General features: G+C 43.6%; 1 protein-coding gene across 1 annotated transcript in view; it reads right to left on the bottom strand.

Moving 5' to 3' along the window:
• UGGT2 (UDP-glucose glycoprotein glucosyltransferase 2) overlaps window positions 1–10,880 on the bottom strand; it is a 272,650-nt gene that overhangs the window by 213,203 nt on the left and 48,567 nt on the right. The window contains exon 8 of the mRNA XM_034758248.1: window positions 9,751–9,851. Within this exon, the coding sequence (XP_034614139.1) occupies window positions 9,751–9,851 (101 nt within the window). The remainder of the gene's footprint in view (window positions 1–9,750; window positions 9,852–10,880) is intronic.

Genomic DNA, 10,880 nt, shown 5'->3' with positions numbered 1-10,880 from the left:
GGGGGGGGGGGGGGGGGGGGGGCAGATTCTGAGCATGCGTGGCCGCTATGAGTACTGCTGCAAAAATCTCCGGGCGAAGGCGCAGGGACGCACCAACACCTGTAGTGGAGCACCCACAGGGACATCTCTTGAAGAAGAACCAGTGACATTTTGGGTTATCCTTTGTTGCAAACAGATCCACTTGGCAAGTTCCCCAGAGCTGGAAAATGGACCTTGTTATAACTGGGTGAATGGACCACTCGCGATCGATAAACAATCTCCTCAGGTGATCTGCCAGCATACTCTGAGCCCCTGGGAGGTGGGTCACTTTCTGAAGAATAAAGTTGCTGATGCAGAAGTCCCAGAGCAGGACTGCTTCATGGCACAATAGAGAGAACCGGGCTCCTCCCTGCTTGTTTACATTGAATTGTTAGTCATCCCCAGTACACCCCTTCCCCTTATGCAAGGAAGGAATATCGTGCAAGCTAAATGAATTGTCTGCAGTTCCCTCATGTTGATGTGTAGATTGAGATCTTGGGAAGACCAGAAACTCTGCAGGGGTCCCAGGTGAGCCCCCATCCCAAGTCAGAGGCACCCATAACTAAAGTAAAAGATTGTGGAGGTGGGGCAAAAGGAACTCCTTTGCAGACATTAGTCAGGTCTATCCACCAATCTAGGGAGGATAAAATGTGATTTGGTATGCATACTAACATGTCTAGGTGGTGCCTTCTTGGAGAATACACCTCTGTCACCTAGCCCTGAAGGAGTCTGAGATGCAGTCTGGAATATTGGACCACATAAATGCATGCTGCCATGTGCCCTAGCAGCCATAAACAATTTCTCACCATGGTGAGAGGATAAGCCTTTAAATCCAGAATGAAGTTTCACATTGTATGAAACCTTGTCTGGGGTAGCAAGCCCTAGCCGCTGTTGTGACCAGGATCGACTTGTCTGAGTTGATCAACGGACCTAGCATGTCGAAGATGGATCGGATTATGCGAAGGCTGAACAGCACTTGGAATCTGGATTATCGACCAGTCATTCAGGAAAGGAAATATATGGACTGTAACCTCTGGAGAAATGCTGCTACTACCGCCAGTTCTGGGCACCGCATTTCAAGAAAGATGTGGAGAAATTGAAGAGGGTCCAGAGAAGAGCAACAAGAATGATTAAAGGTCTTGAGAACATGACCTATGAAGGAAGGCTGAAAGAATTCGGGTTGTTTAGTTTGGAAAAGAGAAGACTGAGAGGGGACATGATAGCAGTTTTCAGGTATCTAAAAGGGTGTCATAAAGAGGAGGGAGAAGTAGTTGAAGCTGGGTGAGGTGGTTGTGCAGTATCAGAGGGGTAGCCGTGTTAGTCTGAATCTGTAAAAAGCAACAGAGGGTCCTGTGGCACCTTTGAGACTAACAGAAGTACTGGGAGCATAAGCTTTCGTGGGTAAGAACCTCACTTCTTCAGATGCAAGTAATGGAAATCTCCAGAGGCAGGTATATATCAGTGTGGAGATAACGAGGTTAGTTCAATCAGGGAGGGTAAGGTGCTCTGCTAGCAGTTGAGGTGTGAACACCAAGGGAGGAGAAACTGTTTCTGTAGTTGGATAGCCATTCACAGTCTTTGTTTAATCCTGATCTGATGGTGTCAAATTTGCAAATGAACTGGAGCTCAGCAGTTTCTCTTTGGAGTCTGGTCCTGAAGTTTTTTTGCTGTAAGATGGCAACCTTTACATCTGCTATTGTGTGGCCAGGGAGGTTGAAGTGTTCTTCTACAGGTTTTTGTATATTGCCATTCCTGATATCTGACTTGTGTCCATTTATCCTCTTGCGTAGTGACTGTCCAGTTTGGCCAATGTACATAGCAGAGGGGCATTGCTGGCATATGATGGCATATATAACATTGGTGGACGTGCAGGTGAATGAGCCGGTGATGTTGTAGCTGATCTGGTTAGGTCCAGTGATGGTGCAGATAATCCTGATTGAGGAGAGAAATCCCTTATGTTTCAAAAGGGCCACTGCTATGGCCCAGGCCTCAGCTATGCCCCAGGCCTCAGCTATGCACAGCCCAAGGGTCTCTCCGAGAAGTCCCATGCAGGTACTGAGACTGAAACTAGGGCTGGCAGGTGAAAAAGGGAAGAAGGAGAATCCGGGGAACTACAGACCAGTCAGCCTCACCTTTGTCCCCAGAACAATCAACGCTGGTCCTCAAGGAATCCATTCTGAAGCTCCTAAAGGAGAGGAAGGTGATCAGGAAATGTCAACATGGATTCACCAAGGGCAAGTCATGCCCGACCAACCTGATTGCCTTCTATGATGAGATAACAGTCTCTGTGGATATCGGGAAAGTGGTGGACATGATACAGCTTGACTTTAGCAAAGCTTTTGATAGGGTCTCCCACAGTATTCTTGCCAGCAAGTTAAAGAAGTATGGATTGGATGAATGGACTATAAGGTGAATAGAAAGCTGGCTAGATCGTCGGGCTCAATGGCTCCATGTCTATTTGGCAGCCAGTATCAAGCAGAGTTCCCCAGGGGTTGGTCCTGGGGCTGGTTTTGTTAAAAATCTTCATTAATGACCTGGATGATGAGATGGATTGCACCCTCAGCAAGTTCGTGGATGACACTAAGCTGAGGGGAGAGGTAGATAAGCTGGAGGGTAGGGATAGGGTCCAGAGTGACCTAGACAAATTGGAGGATTGGGCCAAAAGAAATCTGATGAGGTTCCACAAGGACAAATGCAGAGTCCTGAATTTAGGACGGAAGAATCCCATGCACTGCTACAGGCTGGGGACCGACTGGCTAAGCAGCAGTTTTGCAGAAAAGGACCTGGGGAACTAGATATGAGTCAACAGTGTGCCCTTATTGCCAAGAAAGCTAGCAGCACATTGGGCTGCATTAGTAGAAGCATTGCCAGCAGATCGAGGGAAGTGATTATTTCCCTCTATTTGGCACTGGTGAGGCCACATCTGGATTACTGTGTCCAGTTTTGGGGCCCCCACTACAGAAAAGGTGTGAACAAATTGGAGAGAGTTCAGCGGAGGACAACAAAAATTATTAGGGAGCTGGGGCACATGGCTTATGAGGAGAGGTTGAGGGAACTGGGGTTATTTAGTCTGCAAAAGAGAAGAATGAGGGGGGATGTGATAGCAGCCTTCAACTTCCTGAAAGGGGGTTCCAAAGAGGATGGGTAGTGGCAGACAACAGAAAAAGAAGCAATGGTCTCAAGTTGCAGTGGGGGAAGTCTAGGTTGAATATTAGGAAACACTATTTCACTAGGAGGGTGGTGAAGCTCTGGAATGGGTTACCTAGGGAAGTGGTGGAATTTCCATTCTTGGAGGCTTTTAAAGCCTGGTTTGACAAAGCCCTGGTGGGATGATTTAGCTGGGATTGGTCCTGCTTTGAGCAGGGGGTTGGACTAGATGACCTCCTGAGGTCTCTTCCAACCCTAACCTTCTATGACATATCCCTCCTGATGAGACTGTTTAAATTGGGATACATAGGATCCCACTTCTGAGTTCGATGAAGAAAAAGGTACTTCCTGTGACCACAGCGGTACCATACCCATCGGTACCAGTGAAGAAGGCTCAGACCTTGAAGAAAGAGGAGCTAGGGAGATAATCTGTGACTTTCACCTAGACAGTACTGCCTAATTAGAATCCTGATGGCTGAATTTGAGGGAGCTGCCTGATGAGGAGGTGTAGTTAATGAAGGAGGTATCTTGGGTGCTGGTGCCATCTGAGTCTCTTGAACTGCTGGTGATGGTAGCACGAATAGGTTTAACAACTCTCTCACAGCCTCAAACACCTCAGAGGTGGACAGTAATAGGAAGATCCATGATGTGAGGAGATGCCAACGGAGGTGTTTTGGAAAAAAGTCTTGACAGGCCTGCACTGGGCTCTGGCGTCAACGAACTTCCTGTTTAGAGGTGTGGCCTGGGGAGTGCTTGCTCTTCGAACACCCTCCCAAGTCTTTATAAGAGCTCAGTCTTTTCACATCATTCAATGATCCTGGTACCGAGTCCGACCTCTGGTGTCTCTTCTTCAGTACCAGTGACACCGAGCTGCCTCTCGATACTGGTAGTTCCAGAGATAAATGGTAGATTCTGGGATGCTCAGTACCCAGACTGAGGTAGACAGTTCAGATGGAAGACGTAGCACAGATTCCATCAGCAGATATTTTAATTTGGCTGCCCTGTCCTTTTTTTAGAATGGGGCTTAAAGCCTTGACAAATACCACACTTCTTGCTAACATGAGCCTCCCCCAAGCACCTAAGACAGCTGGGGTGAGGGTCACTATTAAGCATTGCCTTATCGCAAGAATGGCAGAACCTGAAACCCAAAGAGTGCAGCCTATCACCAGTCATGGCGCCGATGCCCAAACTGGGTGCCAGAACGATACAAAACAACAAAAACCAATTTTTTTTTTTACTAACCAACTAACTAACAAATTCCTAGGTACTATTTACAGGTTTTGAGAAAAGACTTGCAGAAACAAGGACAGGGGAGCTCCAACAACCACCATGGGCAATAGGAAGGGGAGATTAGGGGCAGCTTGGGTCTTTATGCATGTGCAGGAGACAGCAAAGGGCGCAGAGGCCGTCCTGATGGGTACTACTAAGGTTAAAAACTCTCAGACTACTATGCACTGGACAAACACATATAGTGGAAAGGACGTACGCAATCACTCAAAGAAAAACTTAGACTTCCACTGGGGCAGTAAAAAAAACAAAAACAAAAAATCCCCCGTTTCAGACCAATGAATGCTGAATGCACACCAAAGCTTTCCTTAATTAGTACCTCTAGAATTCATTTCATACAGCACCATTAAAAATATTCACCTGTTTTGTGTACAAATTAATAGCCACAGATAATAAACCAGAAGAAATAAAACCATATGGAATTGGAAAGAATTAGAGTTACTGATTAGCGTTAAAAGCAACAGAGGGTCCTGGGGCACCTTTGAGACTAACAGAAGTATTGGGAGCATAAGCTTTCGTGGGTAAGAACCTCACTTCTTCAGATGCTTATGCTCCCAATACTTCTGTTAGTCTCAAAGGTGCCACAGGACCCTCTGTTGCTTTTTACAGATTCAGACTAACACGGCTACCCCTCTGATACCTGATTAGTGTTACTAACTATGAAAAATGGAGTATACATAATCAGATTTTGACATCCTTTAATGTTCCCACCAGACATCAAATGTCTCATTAAGTATGTATACATCCTGCATCAGACCAATGTTTTCCATATGGGATAGCGGAATAATAATAATTAGTCTTACATCATTCCCTCTTACCCAATTAGAAACAATCCAAATGTCTCTTCTGGGAATCAGGACACAATATTTGAACTATGAGAGAAGACTAGACTCAGAGCTATGGGTCAGTTATTTTACAACAGAAACATTTTAGATTTAGATACTCAACAACCACTTTTAAACAACGTGGGGTTCCTACTCTCTCTTATCTATAATTAAGGAATTATGCTCTTAACATCCAAGATGTGAAGAATTTCCAGAGATTACTGACAAGAAGGGAAAGCAAAATATCCTTCTTTTCAGTCTCTAAGGTTTCTAGGTTATTTCCAACAGTGTGGGCTGAGTAAATAAGAAACCATTTATTTTTCTTCAGTATGTTTCTTTAACACCACCTTCTGCTGCCCAATCTCTGAACTTTAATGGAGAATCATAATTTGAAATACAATGCTCTAAATAGGACAGCTCTTTTATTAAGTAAGCACACTTCTTCACAATACTCTTTTCCTGAAACAACCCACAACAAATGTTCTACTTTCTATTAAGCTAACACATAAATAAACTAAAACAATGTTTTCCTACTGTAAATGTATCCTGAACTGAACATATTATGGGAATCCTAACAAGTAATTGACGGGGCAAGTGCTATTAACGTGAAAACAGATAGATTTATTAATTTAAAATTCTCTCAGATTATAATGGCTAAGCAGGCATATGCCTAACTAATTATTTAATGGGTGTTAAGATAATAGTGCTTGACGTTTAAGCTTTGTTGCTTCCCAGAAAGAACAATGTCTGCTCTTACTAATTTTCCATTCTTAAATAACTTTATTATGACAGATTTTATACAGCAGATGTGATGGATTTAGAGCTACTCTGTCATAATTTATTAATACTGTATGTTGGCCTGGTTATTGAGCTATTTTCTGTATAAATATATTGGTTTAATACAACAGGAGTATGTCTGGGAAAACAGGCAGGAAGGGTGAGAATAACTTATGATAAGCCCCATCTCTCCACAAACATTTGAGAGTTATTAAGGAATAATGTTAGGACTATTAGCTTTGAAGAGTTTGCCTTGCCTCCAGCTAACCTAAAAGACTCTTTTGAGCAAGGACAGGTAAAGGCCTGTAAACACAAGGTATCAACAGAATCTTGGCTGACTAAAGAAAGAACATGCTTTCAAACGAGGAAGGTATCTGTTCAGGGGAACTAGACTGATGCCATGTCTACACTACAAAATTATGTTGACCTAACTTACTCATCAGCATACAGCCACCACAGTTATTTACTCACTTGTGGCTCCTTGTGTCAGTGGTGCATGTCCTCACCAGGAGCACCTGTATCAACTGTATTGTCAGTGCGGTGAATTGTGAGACAGCACCTGAAGGCCAGTAAGAATTGATGTAAGCAACAGAGCGTCTACACTGACACTGTGTCAACCTATGTACATTGACCAAGATTCTCTGCTGCTCGGGGAGGTGGTGTTACTAAACTGGAATAGACAGGCACTTACGTCGGCAGGAGCCAAATTTAAGTGAAGACACTTCCACTTCCAGGCAGCTTATGTCAACCTAAGCGTGTAGTATAGACCATGCCTCAGACACACAATACCTCAGGTGTATCTGAAGAAGTTAGTCTGAATAGGTGAGTAAGACATGCATGTAGATTGCTTTAAAATTGTTTCTCTCTACTGTTAAAATAAACAATACTTTGGTTATAAGAAGGCTGCCTGATCACTATATATCATTGGTCACAGATTCACAAAGGGAAAAGTAGCAGGTACCCGAACTCAGTTGGACCTTCTGGATAAGAATGTTTGATACAAGGTACTGTAGCCCAGTGCCCAGACCAGTAGAGAGAGGGAGAACTGCAAAATTCCACTCTAGGTTAGGTAAACACATGAGGCCTAACACCTGAAGAAATACACTCAGAGAGATCATAAAGTGGACAGAGGGGCAGCTAGCCCTCTAACTATTACAACAGGATTTAATTCTTGCTTAGTAGCAATGCTCTGCAACTTTATATGAGAGACCTGGGTTTAATTCCTTCTCCTATTTGTTTGTTCCTCACTTCAGTTAAAAACAAGAATATTATCCTATCATCTAGCTGCTATGTGCTGCCATCTTGCAGAGCTAAAAAACAAAGCAGGGTTTGAGTTGGTCAATATGTGGATGGGTAACCTCCACGCTGGGAAAAAGGCTTTGGAGAGTAGAATATAAGCTAGCTGGGCCAGCTGGCCTTATCTTCACTGTGCTACAAAGTTTGAACCTGGAATGTAACCTTTTCAAAGCCTTTACCCACTCACAAAGATCAGCAAAATCCCTGTTTACCAAAGGGCTTGAGACCTTTATCTGCCAAAACGTGATATCATTTATATTTAATATACTCCAATTTTATCAAGCAACTATAGTTCTCTAGAAGGCTGTCATTCTAGCATTCACGGCAGTAATCACTAAAGTTCAGAGTAAAGACATTATTTCCATTCAAAAACACTCCTTTCTCTTGCTCACAAATCCTCCCCCTTCCCCCACCCCATTTCCTTTTGGCCCAAATTTTACACAGTTAGAGACTGATATTACAGTTGAAGAAGATAAGCTTTTTGCGTTTAGGGTGTTGTTTGTTTTAAATCTGGGCATATTTACAAACAATAAACAGTTAAACTTGTTATCATTGTAGTAAAAGATCATTTATCGGCTATTATATAAAGCATATTGTACACACACACACACACACACACACACACCCCCCGTAACTTAAGAACAAATGTGGACCGAGAAAGTACAAGAACGCCAACATCTCGCGGACATCCACAATAAATGTGGTTTCTTTAGTGCCACCAAGGCTGTTCATGGGCCAATTTGTCATGGTATGAATCCTCTTCACTCTAAGGACGGAACCACACTTCTGAAGGACAACAACGCCATCAATTCTCACTGGAAAGAACATTTTGAAGATCTCCTTAACCTTAATTCTATGGTTGTAGATGAAGTCCTTGAGCAAATCCCGCAACGACCATTTAGGGACGAGCTTGGAGACCCTCCCAATTTGTATGAGGTACACAATGCCACCATGCAGATGAAGAACAACAAGGCAGCAGGTCTAGATGGGATCCCTGCTGAAATCTTTTAAAATGGTGGACCAGAGCTAATTCAGCAGCTTTACATGCTTATCCTTAAAATCTGGATACCTTTCAAAGTACACACAGGGGTCAAATAGGGCTGTATCATCGCTCCAACCATGTTTGTGGTTTTTATTGCCATCATTCTTTATCTAATTGCTGGGAAATTTATAGCTGGCGTTGAAATCACTTACAGAATGGAAAGCTGTTCAGACTTAGCAGGGTGAAAGCCAAGAGATACCCAGTAAAATGAGGATGCCTTGATTGTCACCCTCTTCACGAAAGGGGATAAAGTGGATTGTGGAAATTATCGTGGTATCTCCCGCCTAGCCGTTGCAGGCAAAATTCTGGCGGTGATCATGTGGTTGACTTGTGTGCCAAGGTATCAGTCCCAGTACTGGAGAGTGGTGGAGTTTTGCCCTTTGAAGAAGCCCTGGTCCAGTCCCTCCAAGTACCAGATGGTCCCGCTCCAGAACATGAAGTTCCCTGATGACCTGGTACAGGATGGGGACTTCTGCCTCTTCTTAGAGGGCTTGGAAGGGGATTTTCCGTATTGTGCTAGTGGGAATGTTTATGTCTCCCTTCTCCCTGCCTGCCCTTGCTCTGCTCTCCTGAATCACTTGGAGCCGGGGGACGAGAGGTGGAAGTCTTAGAACTGCCCCGGACCAGAGAAGAGGAGCCACTCCTACCTTCTTCAGACAAGGGCGCTTCTCAGCCACAGGTTTTTCCTGCCTTCATGAAGGAACCTTCAGAATCATAACCCACTCAGCTGCTTGGTTCTATTCCAGAATGACATGAACATCCTCCACCTAGAAGGGACATTAGTTTTCCCCAGGCAGTACACACGCATCCTGATAGTATGTGATCTGGAAGGGCTTGTGACCCTTGATACAACTTTTAAAGCTGGGGGTCATTGGCATACTCTCCCGCAAATGCACAGAACCAGGGTTGGGGTGATTGGGTGTGTGCACAAGCATATACAGATACCACTCCCAACACTGGATGGGTGGTTCCAAGAATTAGGGAACCAAACCCATATAACTATCTCATAACTAATTAACTATAAAATAATAGAACTATTTACAGAGAAATGCTACAAAGTCAGCATGAACCTTGAAGATCCCAGGAGCAGTAAGGAGAAACCTTATTGCAGACCAGCAGCTCCCTTCATTTCCCTGGGTGGCAGAGGTGTAGGCATGGACCAGATGGACACTGCTAGGGAAATATCTCCAGGTCCTGGAATGCATGTGCAACCTGAAGTCCATTACACATAGGGACAAGCACTTGAAGAATAAAAGTAGTTTTTGTTATAGTTTTTATAATCACCAATACAGCAAAGAAGAATTAAACAAAATGAGTATCAACTCACAAACAAACGAACATAGCATACTAAATATATACCTTGCAGCTCCCAGATCTTCAAAGGTTCCAAATTATTAGTACTTTCAATTAGGTGTTTTCTGAACTCCTTCAGATTATCTTTAAGGTCAGGATACATCTGTCTAGATCAAAACATTAAAAAAAAATCTAATTACCTCCCTCCATCACATACAAAACTGTTTATGGTTTTATCTTGCTTCTGTATTTAAGATAACAAACAAGAATTTAACACTTCTAGTTCACTTCTATAAGCAGAGATTAGGATTTATGAATGAGGCCACAATTTAAGGGCCTCATCTTGAAAATGCTAAACAGCCACAGCTTCTATTCATGATTTCAAGGAGAACTGCAATTACTCAGTAATTCTCTAGAAGAGACCCTAAATAAATTGATAGATTATTTTAACCTAATTTAGGTTTCTAACAAATAGACAAATTGGTATTGTATATGAAATTAATTTTGCATTAAGTGTATTAAGAGTCTGGCAAAATGCTCACAAATTTAGAGGATTTAATGCAAACATGGGGCCATTTGTATGCGTGAGTAACTAAACTGACTTCCATGGAGTTACATAAGGGTTGTATTTTGCACATGTTCTTAAACTATTTTCACCATAGTCACCTCCCAACATTTATTATATATTAGAAGGTCACACACTTTGTTGCTTCTGCAGTCTGATCTTATTTCATATACCAGGGGTTCCTTGCATTCCTCCATTCATGCTCAGAAGCTCCCTGAGTGACATCCTCCTATTGCCCTCTGTTTCAGGGACTCGCTGCAACTTCCCTCCCCATGACAGGGCCTCTGTGCATTCCCTATTCCTCCCCCCATTTTTCCCCATTCATGTTAGGGACTCTGTGTGCCTCCCATTCCCTCTTTCCCTCTGCATGCCATAGGCCATCCCCCTCAATTCCAGGACCACTGTGTTCCCCATATTTCTTCCTTCCCCACTATTCTCCTCTTCTCTCTACATGTCAGAGGCAGCTCTATGTGCCCCCTACTCCCCTGTATGGTAGGGTACCCAATTCCCACCCCTATCCCAGGGCCTATGTGCTCTTGTATTCCACCTCATACCAGGTCCCCCATTTCCCCCTGCCAGGAGTTCTGTATGATCCCCCTTCCCACATGCCAGCAGCTCTGTGGTGCCCCTC

The sequence above is a fragment of the Trachemys scripta genome, chromosome 1 (assembly GCF_013100865.1).
Source record: "Trachemys scripta elegans isolate TJP31775 chromosome 1, CAS_Tse_1.0, whole genome shotgun sequence".
Taxonomy (NCBI): domain Eukaryota; kingdom Metazoa; phylum Chordata; order Testudines; family Emydidae; genus Trachemys; species Trachemys scripta.
This window is presented reverse-complemented; position numbering and strand designations above follow the sequence as displayed.